This window comes from Lissotriton vulgaris, unplaced genomic scaffold, assembly GCF_964263255.1.
Source record: "Lissotriton vulgaris unplaced genomic scaffold, aLisVul1.2 SCAFFOLD_2398, whole genome shotgun sequence".
NCBI classification, from domain to species: domain Eukaryota; kingdom Metazoa; phylum Chordata; class Amphibia; order Caudata; family Salamandridae; genus Lissotriton; species Lissotriton vulgaris.
In genome coordinates this window covers 206,021-227,063 of record NW_028255800.1, presented here as the reverse complement: position 1 = coordinate 227,063, position 21,043 = coordinate 206,021, and the positions used below count along the sequence as shown (strand labels likewise).

At 42.9% G+C, this 21,043-nt stretch overlaps 1 protein-coding gene across 2 annotated transcripts in view; it reads left to right on the top strand.

Annotated features, from left to right (window-relative positions):
• Positions 1–21,043, top strand: part of LOC147658892 (F-box-like/WD repeat-containing protein TBL1XR1) — a 294,359-nt gene that overhangs the window by 106,893 nt on the left and 166,423 nt on the right. For both annotated transcript variants that reach the window (XM_086952052.1, XM_086952053.1), the window contains exons 6-7: positions 3,336–3,558; positions 20,518–20,650. In XM_086952052.1, coding sequence (XP_086808178.1) covers positions 3,336–3,558; positions 20,518–20,650 — 356 coding nt within the window. The remainder of the gene's footprint in view (positions 1–3,335; positions 3,559–20,517; positions 20,651–21,043) is intronic.

Here is a 21,043-nt window from a genome sequence, read left to right as displayed (position 1 = left end):
TAAATGAGGATAAATACAGATGGAAATGTATTTTTTTTTTTATTTACCATAAACAGGAAGCCCTAATCATGACATATTACATTGTTACTATCATCTTAAGTGCTGAGGCTTCTTCATCTTTTCCCAGCACTGGGCTCTATCTTGGTGTTTGGGGAAATTCCTTCTTAAGTCTTAATTACCTTTTCCACAATAGGTAGGCGGGCCAAATTTGAGTCTTTTTCTCTCACACATTTGGGATTGCAAAGTGCCATTTGTTTGCGGTTTTCAGCCTTTGGGGCAACGGAAATGTGTAGAACTTTGAATTTCTGCAAAAGAAAATGAAAAAAGTGTTGTGCAAGAAAGGGCTATTTCCAAAAATTGCATCAACAAAATGTTCTTAGCTAAAATTGCTCTCCCCATCTCCCAGAAAGATGCTGAGTAGAAATATTTACCTTCAACCATGTTGAAGAGGGCATAAAACTTGAATCTCACACAGTTCTAAATCTTACACTTTTGCCTCACTGGCTCACTCCAGCCAACAACTCCCCAGTTTAGAACTGAAGCTTTCTTCCCTTTTCCGTATTCACACATCTGCCATGTTAGTCTGGTAAACAAAAGAGAACACTAGCCAAATCATTCTATAGAAAGACCAGACGCAACACTGGTCGTGCCAAATGAGGGCCAAAAGAAGTCCAATTCATTAGTTTAAAAAGGATTTTAAAGAAGCCTTATGTTTTATGTAGATTTATTCTAGTGAGCAGTACTAAGGAGGTTAATATAACGTCCAGAATGGAGCTATGGCATGCACCTGTCATGGATTGGTGTGTCTACTACTTTGACCTTAGAATTTCCTTCATTCAAGACCTTTTAACCCCTTCACTGCGGCGGCTATTCCGCCGCAGTGCTAAGGGGGGGGGGGGGGGCGCGCGGCGGGCGCATGCTGGTGACGGAACCGCTCCGTCACCAGCCGCGGTTGCGCTGTGCTCATGACGGAGCGGTTCCGTCACGGCCCTGCCCGCTTAATAGAACGTTCAGCGCAAGTGCGGAATCCGCGCAGCGCAGGCGTTCCGAGCGGGCCGTGACGGAACCGCTCCGTCATCAGCACAGCGTGACCGCGGCTGATGACGGAGTGGTTCCGTCACCAGCAGGGGAGGGGTTAAATCCAAATTATTAGGTTTTATTTTCGTGTATCTTGTGTCTGTGATCAACCCTTCCTGTCGCTAATTAGTTTTTTGTTAAAAAATGCACTCCTCACTGTTTTCTTTACATACTTCCCAAGGCAGAATCATCCTTCCCTATTCATGTATAACCAGAATAATCATTCATTACATCAGCTAAGCAGTAGAGCTGTGAGCCCTCCATAATCATCCAAGAGCCAGAGCCACGATAGTCTGCTAGATTGTTCATCCTGACTTCGGACAGTGACCTTTCTGATCCATCGCCACACTTTAACACCTTGGCTGCTAATGGTTTTCCCCTCGTGTGCTAACATTTTATGAATTACTCTATTCATGACGAGCTCAGCTCGTCATCAGCACAGCTCAACTGTGCCTCATGACGAGCTGAGCTCGTCATGAGCATCGAAGGGGTTAAGACTCGTATTGATTTAGGCCACCCTCTGGGACCCACAGGTTGTTCTGCTTAGACTGCTACCTGCTTCTTGTCCTGATGAAGACCGCAGTTGATTCACCTTGAAGGGATTGAAACGTCAACCTTGTGGGGGTCTATCCACATCTTTAATTGTTAAACTAATTTATTGAATCAAATGCCCAGATCATTTGTTTTATGATGAATCGGATGTCTATTCAGTGAAGACCCCATATGTATATATTGTAATTACATTATCTGTTTTGTTGTTTTTGTGTATGGCTCACTTCACACTTCGCTGCAGTTGGAGCACCTGTTTTGGATTAATGTGGATATATAGTACATTGTCTTATCTTACCTATGCATCACTCAGTAAAGTGTTTCCATTTTTTACATTCATGTGGACTAGTTGTTTTCTCATGCTTTCCCACGGACAAAAACTGTTAAATGTTTCCCAGAAGAAGATGATATATTGAACGTCATTGATTACTCTTTATTCTTGATCATACAAGGTCCCCCAATATACGATATGATTCCAGAATCATTGAAGAGAATCATTAATCCCCTTTCCTAATAGAATTTGTAGTGCTCTGTGAAGCATCCTTGTAACCCTCGCCCTATCACACTGCCCGTATTAGATTCCTCTGAGTCTTTCGACTCCCAACACTTTGTTTTCTCACGTTACCGATTTGTTATTGGCCATATCATTCCTTCAATCTAGAAAGCTTTACCGTGATTCAGCCCATGGGGGTGGGGGGCTGCATTTTCTTGCAGTGAAGTGCTGTTTATAAAGCATGCAACTACTTAAGGTACTGGGTTTTCTAGAACTATTCAACTGGCAGAACAAACTAAGACAGAGAGAGCAAATGCTTTTCAATCCTTCGAGAAAGGCAGGAGAGCAGAGGAGGAACGAAGCAGAAGATGAGTACAATTCCAAACTTCAGCTGTAGCAAACGCAAAGGATCCACCTCTTACTGATGCTATGGATCGTAGGTACCATTGATAAGTAAATAGACTTAGAATGTAACGTTTTTTAAGTTGAGTAACTAGTAAATAGTTTGTGATGTATCTGGGATTACCCGAGTGAACAGCCTGATAACAGAGGCAAAGTGCTTTGAAGAAACATGAGTTCCTTAAGGAAAGCCCGTGTAAAGCCTGTGTGTAGAAAAACATGAACGTTTACTAAGGCCAGGGAGACTGCAGAGTTCTGAATTCTGTGCAGCTGAAACAGGAGGCTGAGGAAGACCTACTTACAAAGAGTAGCTTTAGTCCAGTCAGTTTACTTAGCTTACAACTGTTTCTCAACATGCACACCCGCGCCAACCTAAATGGCTCATCAGATCTGCTATAAAATCTCCAAAAAAACTCCCATCCCACATTTATCCACTTGCATAATGCCAAATGAAAACCCAAAAAGGACAAGACGAGGTGCTTTCCGAAAATGACACTTTACGTTTCCATACTGTACACACACATTCTAAACCAACTGTTTACTTGTCCAGTCCATCCTGGAATACAGAACAAGTAATAAAAGGCATAGAGGGATAGAAGTTGCTGCGTGGCTGAGGACGGAAAGATCTAGTCATAAGAGAACTGGTTTGGTTCTATGTAGCCTTCTACCAATGGAATCCACCCTTAAATCCTGAAAGGCGTTGCTCCTCTAGGTACCGTTTCCCTTCTTGATGAAATCAAAATACTGTGCTGTTTAGTAAACTGTTTCAGATGTACTTCCTTTTCAGTGCTGTTGTTTTTTTCTCTCCTCAAATCAGGATGGCACCTTGTTTGATGGCCGGCCAATAGAGTCTCTATCACTGATAGATGCTGTAATGCCTGATGTAGTGCAAACAAGACAGCAGGCCTACAGAGACAAACTTGCACAGCAACAAGCAGCTGCTGCTGCAGCAGCGGCAGCAGCAAACAACCAGCAGGGTTCCACAAAAATTGGAGAGAATACTGCAAATGGAGAGGAAAACGGAGGTCATACGTTAGCAAGTAAGTTTCGAACCTGAGGAAATTGATTGGTTTTAATGATGGGTTCATTTTTGTTTCAATATTCTGATGTATACTTTTGAACCACATACTCATCACATTTTCCTCACTTTTAGAATATCTCTAGGTACCACACTGGATTTGGAGAAGTGTTCATCAGTGCACCTATAGGCCTGTGGGCGGTCACATGTGGCTCTGCTGTACGTCCACACCGCCCCATAGGTGACAACTGGGCAGCATGTAATCGCCACCCCTGCTTGCTGACGTCAGTTATTTTATTTCTGCTTCCACTTTAGCTTCCATGACTTCCAAATTTCTTCCGCACTGTGGTGTTGGAAGATGTCTCCTCTGAACGCAGCAGGATTCAATCATTGCTGTGACTGCAGGATGCAGATTCCAGTCATAAATCCTGTTATGTTTTACGGTGCTTGGGCTCTGGTCACTACTTCGTCATGCGATATATGTTCCCTCGTGCAAATAAAGGTGATCCTGGGGTAGAAACTCTAGCTTCCCAAAATAAAAGATCTGATCAGACTTGTGAGGGCCACTCTCTATCTTCTTTAAGAGGCTGGTTATGTACAAATTCCCGTTCCCACCCAAAGCCATTTAGTTAGCCGAAATTTAAAACACACTAAGCCCTAGAAAGCCGTTAGGTGCTTATCCCCGTCCTGCCACTTAAAATCAGACGAGAAGGCAAAAAGGTACCAATCGAAAGATCAGGCCCTGCAGGCACCCCACAACTAGTCGTTGCCCCCCCCCCCCCCCCCCCCCCCCCTCCACCCCATCAGGCCATAGTCGACTCTGTAACAAATACTCTTTCAAGGTGGCCATACTGCATCTCTTTGTGATGCTTCTGATTGCCACAGGCACTCCTTCAGACTTAACTGAGTCACAGTGGACCCACAGTAGCCTGCAGCGGTCCCACCCCCAGTGCCAGCAGATCCATTGGGATGCTTTCATTTGCCTAGTGCTGGTTAAGACCTCTTCCCCAGTTCAGTGGGTCTGTACTATTCCCTTCTATGCCGATATAAACTCCATCAGCCCCAACTGAAATTCTGGACTTAGAAACAAAACAAAAAGTCATGTTGCAGCCAGGCACCACAAGATTAGAAAATGCAACCAGACTTTACTATTTGGCCTCTGACTCACTCCCAGTATTACAAGAGGCTCGAGGCCTTATTCAAATCAGACTCAAATCAGTTAAAGGTATGCAAAAATGTACCTGAACATTGATGAGGAGGAGAAGGTGGACAACCTACTGCCCATAGATATACTGAATGCCAGATGGCTTGATGCATCTCCTGAGACTGAGCGGGGCACTGAGTGCCGCCTTGGCAGTGTAGTGCGAAGGGCACCATAAGTGCTAGATTTAGTTGCCTACTGTTGAAACTGTGGCTGATTTATTAATGGAAACATTTAAATATGGTCCAATCTCGTTTAAGTCACTAGTGCCATTCAATGAGCTTCTCACAGACACTTTTGTGTCCAATTGGGCTGCGCCTTGCCTGGGGCCTCTGGTTAGTATGCCTGTGACCAGACAACTTGACCGGACCTCAGTGAACATATTTGTTCGAGGCATATGGGCTGCAGATGGTACATTATGAATAGATCGCCATCTGGTGTTGGGCTCGGATGATTGCACTTTGTTTTTCTCTTGGAGAGTCTTTTGTATCTTGGTGACTCCTCCCTTGGTTGGTAGTGCGCATGGGCATCGGCTCCATCCTTAGATTGTTTTTTTCCGCCATCGGGTTCGGATGAGGATCGAGACGCTCCAGATCAACTTCAGAGAAAAGTGATTTATCGGCGCGTATTCCCTTTCCAATTCGACGGTATTGTTATCAAACGCGTTTCATTTCCATTCCGACGCGTTGCAAATTCAAAATCGAAGAAAAAACTTAGACCAGCGTCGACGAACAGGAGACCTTTCTCGACGCAGTCAAGCCCGGAGTCCATGGAAAGGACTCCATTCAAGAAATGTCCAACGTGTGGTGCTAAGTTCCCACACAAGGACCTACACGAGGTGTGCAACCTCTGTCTATCGCCTGAACACGAATCCAGGGACTGCGAAGCCTGCGCAGCATTCTCCTCCAAGCTAACGATTAGAAATCGTCGAGCTCGAAGACACGAGGTTTCAAGAATGCAGTCGGAGGCGATCCCGGAGCTGTTCGGAGACGAGCAAATGGAAGAAGAAGAGGATCAGTCGGGGTCGGAAGGGGACCAGTCGGAGGTTGAAGAACTCAACGAGCAACAAACCGTGAGTGACGACGTCCCCTTACCGAAAAACCGACCCCGTGCGGTAACGACCCCGCCTTCGAGCCCGGTCAAACCGCAGAAAAAAGTTTCCGATGCCCCGCCCTCGGGCCCGGCAACGAAACCGAAACTGAAACCGAAACACTCGGACTCCCACCATGTCGGATCCGAGAAAAGGGCGACATCGACTTCGACACCGAGGCTACATACAAGGGAAAGCTCGGTATCGAAACATTCCATGTCGAAACATAAACATGGTTCGTCGTCCAAGATTCACTCGATACCCAGGAAGTCGGAATCGAGTAGACACTCGGTGCAGAAAACACCGAACACTGACGATCGAAAACATAAGCACCTTTCGGAACCAGGGCCTTCGGTGCCGATTCAGGAGCAACAGACAGATCCCAAACAAAAGATCTTGTTTATCGATCCGCAAACTGGCAAAGTGGTGACGAAGAAGAGAAAGAATGAACAGACAGAAGATAAATCTCTCCATTCAAAAAAGATAACACTGGGGACAAATACAACTCCTCCTACTTCTCCTAGACATAAAGTCACACCCTCTTCTCCTATTCCTCACACTATGCCAAATATTCCTACACCTTCCACACCAAGACCATCTACACCTCAGTCTGAGGTAGACAGTGATCTAGGGGAGGGAGAACCTCAAGGGGATGACGAAACCATCCCAGATGAGGATGACCCATGGGAAAATTATGACGTAGGGTCAGATGAAGACAACGACCCAGAGTTATATCCCTCAAAGCCTTCACCACCTGATGATAACACAGGGTTTGCGCAGCTCATTAATAGGGCAGCAAAATATCATAAGGTAGATATACATACAGAACCCCAAATAGAGGATTTCCTGTTAGAGACGCTACCTAATGCACAAAGAACATCAGGTACTCTTCCTATGTTGAAGGGTCTTCTCAGTCACACAGAAGAAATATTCAAAGACCCAGTGAGGGCTAGGGTGTTAAACCCAAGAATTGATAAAAAATATAAGGCGGCTCCAAAGGATCCAATCTTTATTAAAGGGCATGTACCCCTGGACTCGCTAGTGGTCTCAAACGCTCGTAAAAGAGCAAACTCATTATCTACAGGAGAGGCTCCTCCACCTGATAAAGAGTCAAAATTAATAGATGCATCAGGCAAGAGAGTAGCATCACAGGCGGCAAATAGCTGGCGTATAGCCAATACACAAGCACTACTCGCACGTTATGACAGGGCACATTATGATGAATTAGAAAAACTCATCACACATCTCCCCAAAGAACATCAGAAAAAGGCAGATCAGTTAATACAGGAAGGTAAAATAATAACTAATACTTCCATTAAGTGCGCCCTAGACGCAGCAGACACTGCAGCAAGATCCATAAACACCAGTGTAATGTTGAGGAGACATGCATGGCTTAGAACCTCAGGATTCAAACAGGAAGTACAAACGGCACTACTGAACAAACCATTTGATCAAAAGACACTGTTTGGTTCAAGCACAGATGAGACCTTAGAGAAAATGAAAAAAGATACAGAAACGGCTAAGTCAATGGGAGCATTGCAACAGCCAACACAAAGAGGTTCCTTTCGTAGATCCACCTATAGAGGGGGCTCAAAGAATACAGGAACAAATCAGCAATCCACCTCTTTCACACCAACAGCACCCAGAGGTAATTCAAGAGGAAGTTACAGAGGTAACAACAACAAGGGTAGAGGCCGCGGAAATAATAACAACCGCAACGCCTCAACCCCAAAACAGTGACTTCATAGAACTCCCCCCAGACCACATAACACCGGTCGGGGGACGTCTAGCACAGTTCCTACCTGTCTGGGAAAACATCACATCAGACAAGTGGGTGAGACAAATTATCCAACATGGTTATTGCCTGGAACTCACAGCTACCCCACCAAACATCCCCCCCAAACAGCGTCCAATGAGTCAAGATCATCTGACATTATTGAGAGAAGAAGTACTAGCACTTCTACAAAAGCATGCAATAGAGAAGGTCCCAAAAGATCAACAGGGAACAGGAGTATACTCGCTATACTTCCTAATCCCCAAAAAAGACGGGTCCCTAAGACCAATATTAGACCTCAGACCTCTCAATGCTTACATAAATTCGGAGCATTTCCACATGGTCACGCTCCAACAAGTACTCCCTTTACTGAAGAAAGGGGACTTTCTTTCTACACTGGATCTAAAAGACGCTTACTTTCATATCCCAATTCACAAAGCCCACAGAAAATACCTAAGGTTTGTTTTAGAAGGACAACACTATCAGTTCAAAGTCCTTCCGTTCGGTGTCACAACAGCACCGAGAGTGTTCACAAAATGCCTAGCTGTGGTGGCAGCACACCTAAGAAGACAACAAATACATGTCTTCCCATACTTGGACGACTGGCTAATAAAGGCCAAGTCAAAAGAGGAATGTCTTCACAACACACAGAATACAATTCAATTGCTGCACCACCTAGGGTTTACGGTGAACTACAAGAAATCACACCTGCAACCAAACCAGATTCAGCAATACCTGGGGGCTACAATAGACACAGAAAAGGCAATAGCATACCCAACCCAATCAGGATACAGACAATGGTCGGGTTAATACAAAGATTTCAACCACAACACTCACTACCAGCACGAGTGTTTATGCAACTATTAGGCATGATGTCCTCCTGCATACTGCTAATACCACATGCCAGGCTACAAATGCGCCCACTACAGGAGTGTCTAGCGACACAGTGGAATCAGGCTCAAGGTCAGATTACAGATCTGGTGTTGGTAAAGGACCGGACGCATCGCTCTCTGAAGTGGTGGAACACAGAAAACATTTCCAAGGGACGGTCGTTCCTAGAGCCAATTCCACAAGTGATAATAACAGCGGACGCATCGCTCTCCGGATGGGGAGCGCATATGGACAAATACACAGTGCAGGGGAAGTGGAGTGTGCAGCAAAAGAAACTGCACATCAACTACCTAGAACTATTAGCAGTATTTCTAGCACTAAAAGCTTTCCAAATGCAAATAACAGGCAAAGCAGTCCTGATCAGAACAGACAACATGACTGCAATGTATTATATTCAAAAACAGGGGGGGACACACTCTCTCCAACTATCCAAACTAGCACAGGACATATGGAGATGGGCCATTCCTCAAAAGATCTACCTGTTAGCGGAACACCTACCAGGAGTTCAAAATCAGATAGCAGACATCCTAAGCAGACAGTCAGAACAAGTACACGAATGGGAGCTGCACGACCAAATACTGCAGCCATTCTTCCAAAAATGGGGGCAACCAGAGATAGATCTGTTTGCCAATCATCAGAACGCAAAATGCAAAAACTTTGCATCCAGGTACCCACACCAACGGTCCCAGGGCAATGCACTATGGATAAATTGGTCCAACAAATTTGCTTACGCGTTCCCTCCTCTACCACTAATTCCGTTACTGGTTCGGAAATTGCAGCAACACTCAATGACAATGATACTAGTGGCACCCACGTGGGCAAGACAGCCGTGGTTCACCACGCTGCTACAACTCTCACAAGTACCACATCAAAAGCTAAAATTATTACCCATGCATCTTACACAGAACCATGGAGAAATAATGCATCCAGATCCCAAACAACTGAACCTAGCGATCTGGCTCCTGAGGTCATAGAGTTTGGATATTTAGATTTACCACCAGAATGCATGGAAATCATTAAACAAGCAAGACGTCCTACCACCAGAGCATGCTATGCAGCAAAATGGAAGAGGTTTGCTATACACTGTAACAGTAAGCACATCAACCCTCTGGACGCATCCACTAAACAAATCATTTGCTATTTACTACACTTGCAGCAATGTAACTTAGCATATACCTCTATCAGAGTTCATCTCGCAGCCATAGCGGCGTACCTACAAAACAGGCAACATCTTTCACTGTTTAAAGTACCAGCAATTAAAGCTTTCATGGAAGGACTCAAAAGAGTCATTCCACCAAGAAGACCACCTTCCCCAGTCTGGAATCTCAACATAGTACTTACCAGACTAATGGGGCCACCCTTTGAACCTATGCATAGGTGTGAAATACAATTCCTCACATGGAAGGTGGCCTTCCTCATAGCTATCACGTCACTTAGAAGAGTAAGTGAACTGCAGGCTTTTACGATTCAAGAACCATTTATGCAGTTACACCAAAATAAAGTGGTTCTTAGAACAAACCCAAAATTCTTACCAAAGGTAATTTCAGCATTCCACATCAATCAGTCAGTGGAATTACCGGTTTTCTTTCCAAAACCACAAACAGTAGCAGAAAGAGCCCTACATACATTGGATGTTAGAAGGGCCATATTGTACTATATAGAAAGAACACAAACTTTCAGAAAGACAAAACAGCTATTTGTTGCGTTTTCTCCTACACATAAAGGCAATCCCATCTCCAAAGCGGGCATTGCCAGATGGATTGTAAAATGCATTCAAATATGCTACTTAAAGGCAAAGAGAACATTAACTGTTCCTCCTAGAGCTCACTCTACACGTAAACTAGGAGCATCTATGGCATTTTTGGGAAACATTCCACTAGATGACATATGCAAAGCAGCTACCTGGATTACACCGCACACCTTCACAAAACATTATTGTGTAGATGTGCACACAACACAACAAGCTAGAGTGGGACAAGCAGTATTAAAAACCTTGTTTCAGACAGTTGCAACAGACACGGGCGACCACCGCTAGGGAGAGAACTGCTGTATAGTCTATTCATAATGTACCATCTGCAGCCCATATGCCTCGAACGGAATATGCTACTTACCAGTATGCATCTGTTCTTGGCCTAGAGGGCTGCAGAGTGGTACATGCCCTCCCAGCCTCCCCGGAAACCTGTGTCTGTTCCAACATTATCTTATTTAGATACACTTACATGGGCATTCTTATCTGTATTCTACTATACTACTCCATCTAACCCTACTATGGCAAAACAATCTAAGGATGGAGCCGATGCCCATGCGCACTACCAACCAAGGGAGGAGTCACCAAGATACAAAAGACTCTCCAAGAGAAAAACAAAGTGCAATCATCCGAGCCCAACACCAGATGGCGATCTATTCATAATGTACCACTCTGCAGCCCTCTATGCCAAGAACAGATGCATACTGGTAAGTAGCTTATTCCTTTTTCTTTCCCTTTTTTTCTTTCTTTTATTTTAACTAAAGCGTTCTACGTCCTACTGCCTTATGATACAGGTTTGATGAGTAATGTACCTCATAACTCCTCTCCGATCAACCCTCTAGGTTGTCAATAACTATTGATGCCTTCAGAAAAAAAATATCCTATGTTAGCCTTAAGATCAATCGCCATGTGCATTTTGGACAGATTCACCCATCCTCCATGCAACACCTTGCCAGCTGTCTAGCTCAAACAATACATGATGGATAGTTCGAGGCATGTGGGCTGCTGAATTCATATCTGTGCATAGATCGCCGCCTAGTGTTGGGTCCGGATGATTGCACATTGTTGTCCTGGAAGAGTCTTCGAAGTATCACGAGATAGGTGGCTCCTCCCCTGGACTACAGTCCGCATGGGATATTATGCCACAAAGTATGTCTTGCATGTTGGCTTGGACTCCACACTAGTGTATTATCAGAGCTATTTGCACCAGTGCATTGTTTAAACTGGGTTTTCAGGAGCTGTCCAAAGGTCTTTAATAGACATGCCCTTTGATAGCTCCAGATTATTTAGTGAGAAGGTTGATTCAGTGCTTGAACAATTTAAGGACAGTTGAGCCACAGGACAATCCTTAGGGATCTTGTCACCTGGTATGCTGTTAGACCAACAGAACAGAAAATGTTAATGTTTTGTGCTCCGTACTGGGTTTCAGTGAGTATGGGTTCTAAAGTTTCCTGGACTGCTGGTCTTGTGAATTCTCCTCATCTCGATTATAGAAATTTACTAATGATCTTGTGTGGTGACAGACCAGCACCAGCCTAATCTACGTCATAATATTCTTCCCCCCCCCCCCCCCCCCCCCCTCCCCCGATTTCATGGTTGTGACGATATATCATCTTTGGGTTGGGAAGGTAAGTTGCCTAGCAGAGGAAGAGCAAAGAGTACTCTGGTTTGCGGTGGAGAGCCAGTTCCACATCAGTCTTCTGGAGCTTCAGATGATCCATCTGGCTTTGAATGCCTTCCTGCTATCCATCGGGGGTAGGTCGGTGAAATTCCTCAATTACACTATGACCACTATGTAGTACTGCAACAAGCAGAGGCGGTGTGGGGGGGGGGGTGGAGGGGGGGGGGGGGGGGTCGCAATCCTGTGCCAGGAGACCCTAAATCTCTGGGGTTTGCAGGATCAGCAGAACATCTTTGTCAGCCTATCGTATTCTCTAAATGGCAGAGCAGGTGAGATGAGCATATCTCTATTTGCAGACCTCTATTTGCAGATCATAAGCGCATCTCCAGCCCGAGGTGTAAAGGAAAATCTTTGGTCAGTGGGGCATGGCCTGGTTAGATCTGTTTACCACCATGGTGAATATGCAGTGTCAAAACACTGCGCACTGGAGTTTCCTCCAGGAAGGTCGCCGGGACAGACATTCAAACTGAGATGATAAACTGGCTTCCTGTATGCATTCACACCCCTACCTCTCTTGCCTCAAGTTTGGAGGTAAATCCGGACAGACCAGGCCTGAGTAATTTTATTCATCCTGTACTGGAACATAAGAGTATCGTACTCTTTTGATCTGCTGACTGTTGTAATCGATATCTTGCAGCCCGGTGCCTTTCAACAAAGTCCATCTATGCTGGAAGCTGGAAGAAGTTTATCTCTTGTGGAGCTTGTTGCTTCTTGTGGCAATTGTCATACCTGCCAAAATGTTGGAAATGTTCTTGTTTCTAGTTTTGAACAATGAATTTCTTCTGAGTTTGTATGCTAAGCGTTTTTCTCCCACTTAGTTGTTGGATCCTGAAATGTGTTTATTATTCCGTGCATCCTCCTTTCATGTCCGACATATGTCCCTGAAGCTGGTCTGTGTTGCCCCCATCATCTGATTCTCCCAGGATAATTCTGACAAGCAGTCTAAATAAAAGCATTTTTTAACCAGCTTAATGAAGTTACATTGTTAACCAATTCACATCATTTTAACACCATGCGCGCGGCGGCTTTTCCCGCTGCGCGCTGACTTTTTAAAAAACCCGTGTTACATGACTAGCTCAGCTCGTCATGAGCGTACGAGAACCGTAACTCATGACGAGCTGTGCTCGTCATTAGCGTCGAAGGGGTTAAGACAAATCAAACTTTAGCCAATCGAGAATTAGCACAAAAAGCACTCTTTCCTTCAAATTACATCATATTTCAGATTTCTTACGGCATATTTGAAGGGAGTCTGAGCTCAACTGAGTTTCTTCTCTGAAGATTAATTTTGTCAACTTTCAACTTCTATGTTGACTAGCATGGACATCTGCTCTATTACACCACTGTTTGGGTGTTAATTCAGACAGGAAGGAATGTGGCCCTCGGGAAGTTCTTTTCAGGCCTTTTCCTGCCTTGTTGTTCCAATGGGAAACTTAAGGCTCCCTTCTGAAGATCCTCATAAAGAGTGCCTTCACCCTAAACATAAGATCAAGGGCTGTAAGTACTGCCATTTTTTTTCTGTGAAAATGCACAGAGGGCAGGTTCCTTATCTGGCTCCAGAAAATCAAGGCAACTTTAGGAGCCATCTTTTGAAGGTGATGGTAAGGGGCCTTCTCCTCAGAAAATACAAACAAAAGAAATTTCAAAAGGCATTATGATCATAGTCTTCTGATAAATTTGTTACAAAACATTGGTTTTTACTCTTTTCCTCAAATCTTTTATAACCCAATGAGCAATATAGAATATTGATCGCATTGAAAAACACTAGACATGTTTTTGACTTGCTGGCACTGTCAGTTATTTATTACATTTGTTTTTCTCACAATCACGTGGTTTGTTATATAGGCAACAGGAAATGCTTTGTAAAATACTCGTGAACAAGGAGCCTTGCGCCCCAAAAGACGCAGAGAGCTGTTACATAATTAAAAGCACGCTCAAATGCAATTTGGGCTGCTGTGTGTTTGTTCGACTGAACTATTGGCACAATCGCATGGAGGTTTAGGGGCTCGCTACCACGCTGCAGAACAGTGTCAATAAGAGGCTTGGGATGCTGGCGGATTAGAATAGTGGAAATATATATAAATATATAGATCACATAACACTCCATGGCCAACTAGAGCATCTCGGACTGCAGGATTCCCTGACAGGTGGTATGGGCGAGTAGAGATTGCACCCTCTACCAGTGGCCCTAAGTCACTCTCTGAGGACTCCCACTGGGGAAGTTCCAAAAGAGAACATTTGTCAGAGGACTTCCATGTTGAGAAAAGGTACTGCACCCACTTGCTTGCATTCAAGAGCTGGTTCGATGTCAAGCGTTGAAGGAGTAGGTCTTCGTTGAGACAGATGCAGTGTCAAACTTCACCATCATACAACTGCCTTTACAAAGACAGCAGAGTGGCTTTCACTGATGAAAGCGCACAGACTTCGATAGAGTCTGAATTAGAGTACTCTAGGGCTTTTTCACCATCCATGCCCACCTCTCCAGTGACCATTCTGGATTCGCCCACATCGCCTCGAATTCCAGCCGAATCTACTCCACCTCATCCTTCACCTCCTCCTCAACCAGCGACTCGAACTGTAACTCCATTGCCAGTTTCACCAGTCACTCCGCCACAACAACCTGTTGAGCCAGTGACACATACGCCAAGCAACCTAGATCTCACACCCATCATGCCAGACCTCCCTCATAAAGGTCGATTTCACACCGTCGACATACTTAAATATCTCGCAGATGCTCTTGTTAAAGGTGAAGAAATTCTGTCTCTAGATCCTCCCAATCTCACCATACACCATCTTCAGGATTGTGTTTGCCTACCTTAACAGATCCTTCACTGAGAATATGACCAATAAATGATATTAACACCTTCCAGGAAGTTCTTATCAGGGGACCTAACAAAGTAAATATAGATTTATTGACTACTACAACATCCACATCCGTAATATTTGAGACACTTCATCAAAGGTCCATATCTAGACCACTACTCTTTGGTTACAGAACTTCTAGAACCAGCGATGGAGCTTTTCCTGACACCAGCTGCTGTAAAGGCTGCTCCATCATGCCTCCAAAGAAAATGCAGACCACCTGATTAAGTTCCGCCCTTTCTACGCACAGATCCAGTTCCCGACTCAATTATTGTTTCAGCAGCTCGGAAACTTCATGCCACATCACCATCTTCACAGTATCTCCTGATATGGAGATCAAAAAACTAGATTCAGGGGGCAGAAAGGTCCGCAGAACCTCTGCACTTTCTTTGATAGCTCCAAGTGGAACTGCTCTCTTAGAATGGTATGACAAGTCTCTTTGGGATTCCATTCAACAATTCATGGACTATATTCCGAGAGATAAGCGTCAGTATTTCCAAGAGATTGTTAATGAAGGCATGATGGTGTCGAACCAGGTTATCAGTGCCACAGCAGATTTCTCCACTCTAGCAGAGCAACGCTACTGTCATATCCTGGCTCTTTGACACTCTTCTTGGCTGAGACTCACAGGCTTGAAACCCAAAGCTGAACATAGTATTCTCAACCTGCCGCTTTCTGGTAACACCTTGTTTAGCTCTCATGCTGACAATGAGATGTCTAGGATGAAATCTGAACTTGACCCTCTAGGAGCGGTCGGATGGAAAAAGAGAGAATATGGGAGATATTCCTATAGAGTCTATGACCACTGCAATTTCAATCGGGGGTTCAAACACCTCATTGGTCTTCAGGACAGCAGCAGCAGCAAACATCTTTGCAAAGTAGGCATCAACAACAGCGCCGTCAGTCAAGAGGCAGATGGGAACAGCAATCATCTGCCCAATATCCGTTGCCAAACAGTGAGGCCCTTGCTCACTTTGCCACTGGATTCAAGCTAGCCTGGCTGATGAGAGGTGTCTGTAAGTGGGGGTGAGTGTCTGAAACGTTTCAGCGCTCCGTCCATCTCCTTGTGTTTGCTGTATTGTTCTACATACACGTTTCTGTCATCAAGCATGCACATGGCAATGCAATGGAATGATGTGATTGCCATTTTTACTGATGCAAATGGTGAACGCTACTTGGATGAGTACATAAAAAAAAATGTTCAAGCGCAGAGTTACCTGGCAGCAGCTAGACCTTTAAATTCAAGCATTTTTTTTTTAATCAACCGTGAGGGCTTGGTGAGCAGTGGAGTAGCGGGTATGAAGCAGGTGAAGGGAACGCCAGAGGAGAGAACAGGTTTTTGAGGAAAAGAATAGCAGCACAAGGTAGAGTGGAAGAAAACACATGCACTCTCATTGAGTGCTTAATGAAAAAGAAAGAAAAAAAGTAGTTCTGTAAATGTGAGCAGTGAAAGGATGCAAGTCAGCCAGTCAAAGGGATGGAAAATCGGTTTTGTTTTCAAGGGGACGAAAAAAACAAGAAGGCGAAGGAAAGCCTTTGAATAAGAAGCAATCAAATGAGTGACAAGCCAAGGAGGTGTTAGCAATATTAAGTATTATAGTAAGCCCACTGTATAGTCGGGTGTGCTTCACAATAGAGTTTGCCTACAGACAGCTAAGGGGTACCTGGTAGGTGAGAAATAAAAAGTCAGCTTTAGTGGGACAAATGCAAATACTTACAGATGTTATAAATAAGGCTCCCTGTTTTCCATTTTTACTGATTTTTACAGATGAATAGAGACGGAAAACGTTCATTTTATTGTCTGTTTTTATTTGTAAATGTGAATGAAAACCGAAATTGGGATGCTTTTTGAGTAATTCTTAATACTGCCTGCCATGATGCCAGGCCAATAACTGTGTGGATTGATAGATCAGGGGGTTACAAAGGAATGGCATTTTAGTAAAGAGGTTTTAAGAGCAGTAGATATGCACAAGGTTGATACTGAAATGTGCATTTTTTCATATAAGTTCACTGATTTATCTTCTGCGGGTGGTCACAGCACTGAAACCTGGCAGACATTCAAGCACAAGTGTTTATCAGTTAAATAAATGTCGAAATATCCTAATTTCAGCTTATTTTTCCACAAAACCCAAAATATGGATAAATACAGATAAAATTTGCAAAAAATAATTATGTATAAATACAGACGGAAATGGCAAAAAAATAAATACAATAGAACCGGGTGCCCTAGTTATAAATAATTGTAAATGTTCTAAATATTTTTTCCTGTTATCCATACCAGTTTGATAGAGAACACAGTAAATTTTGTATTTATTGGTTGGAGTATGAATTTAATTCACTTTTTTTCCTAGGTGTTATATGTAGGTATAGTATCACAATATTCTGACAGTATACCGTCTAAAGCAGTAGTAGCTGAAAAAGCCTAAACCACACCAACTTTTAACGATTTTCCTAAGGTCAAAATGTATTTTAAAAATGTTTGAAAAAGTAGCCATTTACTATTCGAGATTTTTGATATACTTCAAGCTTACTTATATTTAAAACTACTGTCCAAATCGGCTCCTTAGCTTTAAAACGTTTCATGATTTGTTTCTCTTCCTGTATCTGGGATATGATTTTCTGGTCTTTAGTTAGAATATGTAACTTATGCAAAGTAAACCCTAATATGTTTTCACTGTACGTCGGTATAGCTTGGCTAGTTATTCTCCATTAATTGTTAAATGCACATTAAGACAATTCACTGAAAATTACAACTTTTACCCCACTTACTTTCTTAAAAATAAATCCGGCCTTAACTAGATACAATATTTGAATTCACTTAAATTATAATGCTGCTGTGATGTGCACCACAAACAATATGCATGTGAAAATGTACCGGTTGTCTCCAGTATTCAGCTGTAGCTATCTATTACCCTCAAGCATCACTATATAAACCACATGCACCCATGGTAATGCAGCTGATAATTACAGATGTTCAGTGGATGAGCTATTGATTTACACTCAAATGGGTCGAGTGACTGCTGATTATTGGAAACAGTAAATGTTAAAAAGCTGAGTAATGACACCCACCTTGTTGAGGAAATGAAGTTTCCTTACTGGGGTGTAATTTCCAAGAGTATTTGTGCACAAATTAGTAACTATTAACACCGCAATTAAGTTCTGACACTACTTATTCAGCCGTTCTAGGGCGTTCGTGTTTCCTCTATATGATGATGTATGGGCCAACTATTAAAAAAAATTAAGTCTAATACATTTACCCAAAACGTAAAGCTTAAAACTCTCACAGTGGTGTGCCTCATTTACTGACTAAATAAGTTCCGTTTAAGTTGACTGTATATCCATTGAGCTGCACTTAACTGTAGTTTTTAAGTGAATTTCTGAAGTTTTTTTTTTTTACTTCTTATAACCAAAGCTAATATCCATGCATTTATTTAAACCTTTGCCGTCTTTAGTGAGTCTGTTTTTTTTAATATCCTATACCTCATCCAACAGTGCTTTGCAGCGACCCTCTTTGGCCAGGCTCTACCTTTGTCCATCTCACTGCGTAAGGCCATACCTCGCGCAATGGTTGGCCAAACTCACCGGTTGTGCACCAAATTCTTGTGCATTTTTTTTTCCCGATTCACAAATCATTTGTCAGGTGTACAAATTCTGAGACCCCAGAAATCTCCCTGGGACCCAAGGTGTTCTAGAATGTATTAATAGTCTCTCAGGTCCCCCCTTACATGGACCTGGAGAATGGGGTGTGCTCACTCTGCTTCCTCATGATGCTGTTTTTGTTGTCATTTTTCCCATCACGTTGCTCAGTGTACTGTTGGGTAATGGCGTCTGCAAGAGAGTTTTCTGACAGCCAGCCAGTTAGCACAAGCGTCCATAAAACTGCAACAGATGGGAGAAAAAACTCCCTAATACAGGTGCCTTTATTTTTAAATTGGACTGGCGAATCCACGCAGCAACTGTCCAGCTAGGTCTACAATCTAACCGTTCATGCTCACTCATACCACTTTTTAAATGCCATTTTTTTCAAACTACTAAAAGGATGTTAACAACACTTTCTTGAGCAAAGTTATGCTTTGAAAGCAAGTTTTGTTTAATTCCGTTCAGCCACTTCTGCAGCAAAGAGCAAAAATAAAAATCCTAATAAAACGGGAAATGTCACATGTTCAATTATTCCCACTCCTCTGACTCGTCAGTCGTCTGTACAAAACCTGCCTTGCCGAATGCGTATCGAAAAAAAGTTTCACGCAGATTCGTCAAAAAACAAAGTTAGTAAAAAAGAAAAAAGCTTTTTAGTGGAATCTCGGGCCTAACCAAATCTACACACTTGGGATCGACAAGGTGAAATTCACATAGATCTCATGTGTTGCTTTCTGATGTCCCCTACAAGCATCTTTGGAGAATCTTTTTTTCTGTTGCTCAGGTGTTCCCTTTCCGCGCCTGAATGAATTTGCCTCCGAATCCTCACATCCATGCTGATAATGAGATTGCAGCATCTGTTTGTAACCTTAATCTTTGCAGAAAGATATGCTCTGTAAATAGCACATGATATCAGCATCCTCTGCTGGCCGAGAATCAGAACAGCAATTGCATGGGCGTTTTCTGCATTCATCCCATCGCATTCGCGTTGCCACTGATGTGTATGATCTTCAGGCCTCCTGTTTTCCTTACAACAGTGATAACAAACACTAAAGAAAAGAATCACCCCTAAAATTTAATAATTCACTCTTTGGCCTCTGAAAGTGTCTACTTGCACAGTAAACGTGCCTTATATTATACTGAAGGTATTTTTAAATAGCAGAACATGACTTAAGTAGTTTTTTGGTGTGAATTTCCTAACAAAGAATGCATCTTCATGTCACTCTCCGCTTCAGGGCACCCACACACCAAGAATGTTTTGTTACTCTTATTACAATATGCATATACGGATTTTAAACCAAACCGGTTTGGCGGGCTGCTCATGCGCAATGTCGGCGCCTATAGCTTTAAAAAAAGCTATCTTTAACTATCATCTGCTTAGAGAAGGCATTTGGATCACTATACCCCCATTCTTCCTAGATTATTCCCTTGTCGCGAACTTAGGAGTAGAGACAGAATTTAGTAAGACAGTCTTTTGGTGTGATGGCTGTCTTGAGCTTCCCCCTCCAGCCTGTGTTCATGGCTTGTTAATCAATTTCCGTGAGTTACTGATAAAGTCCGGTAGATGCAACAGCATAATATAGTCCACAAGCTCTCCTCTACGTTTTTAAGTGTTTACTCTACATCCTTACAAACTACCTTCCCTATTCTTTCCTCTTTAACATCTTTCCTAAAACTGATGTCATATGTGCGGTGTACATGCAACTTTGAGTCTCTGAAAAAGACGCAGGTTTCAGGGGCATTATGGTTAGAAATTAGCGTTTAAAAAACCTTAAGAAATTTACTGAAAAAAACACGTTTCAGGGACGGTATAGTTAGAAATTAGCATTTAAAAGACTTTCGATATTAATTTGAAAAACCACAGGTTAGAATAACATTATAGTTAGGCTGACATTTCACTCATACAAAACCAAAATAAACTATTCCGTGTAATATAGTAACTGCATAGCTTATGCAATAAGAGTGTAATAGTTACTACAGATAGCATTTCAAATATTTATTAGTGTGTAACGCCCTAATTCTTATATCCTGTGTAGTACAGCTTTGACATCTGCCTATATGATGAGGGTTTTCTTGTAATTTTGCTGTTGCTAATCTTGCAGATAATCATACGGACATGATGGAAGTAGATGGGGATGTTGAAATCCCTCCTAACAAAGCAGTAGTGCTACGTGGCCATGAATCAGAAGTATTCATTTGTGCCTGGAATCCGGTCAGTGACCTCTTGGCATCAGGGTAAGTCATCCTAAAATCATTCCCACAACCAACAGCACAATGCTTTTGCATTTTAATGAAAACTATTGTTCAGTAAAACCTATTTTGTTACTCCTGTGTAGTTATGTAATGTGATTTTGTTTTTGTGCACATTATAATGTAACCTGTAGAGGGTAGAATAAAAACAGGCTTGATCATAATCCCCCAAAGGCTAATGTGCTAAGTCTAAAGCTATTGTGCTTGGTCTTGTTCTCTTACCATGAAACAAAGGCCTGAACAGCCATTAAAAAAGAACTACAAACAAATCCATTTTTAATTGAACCTGCCTGGAAATTGCCTGACGACGTTTCTTGTCGACTGCGTGGTAGCCCTAAAGAGGACCTAATACACATAATTTGTCACTGTAAGATGCTA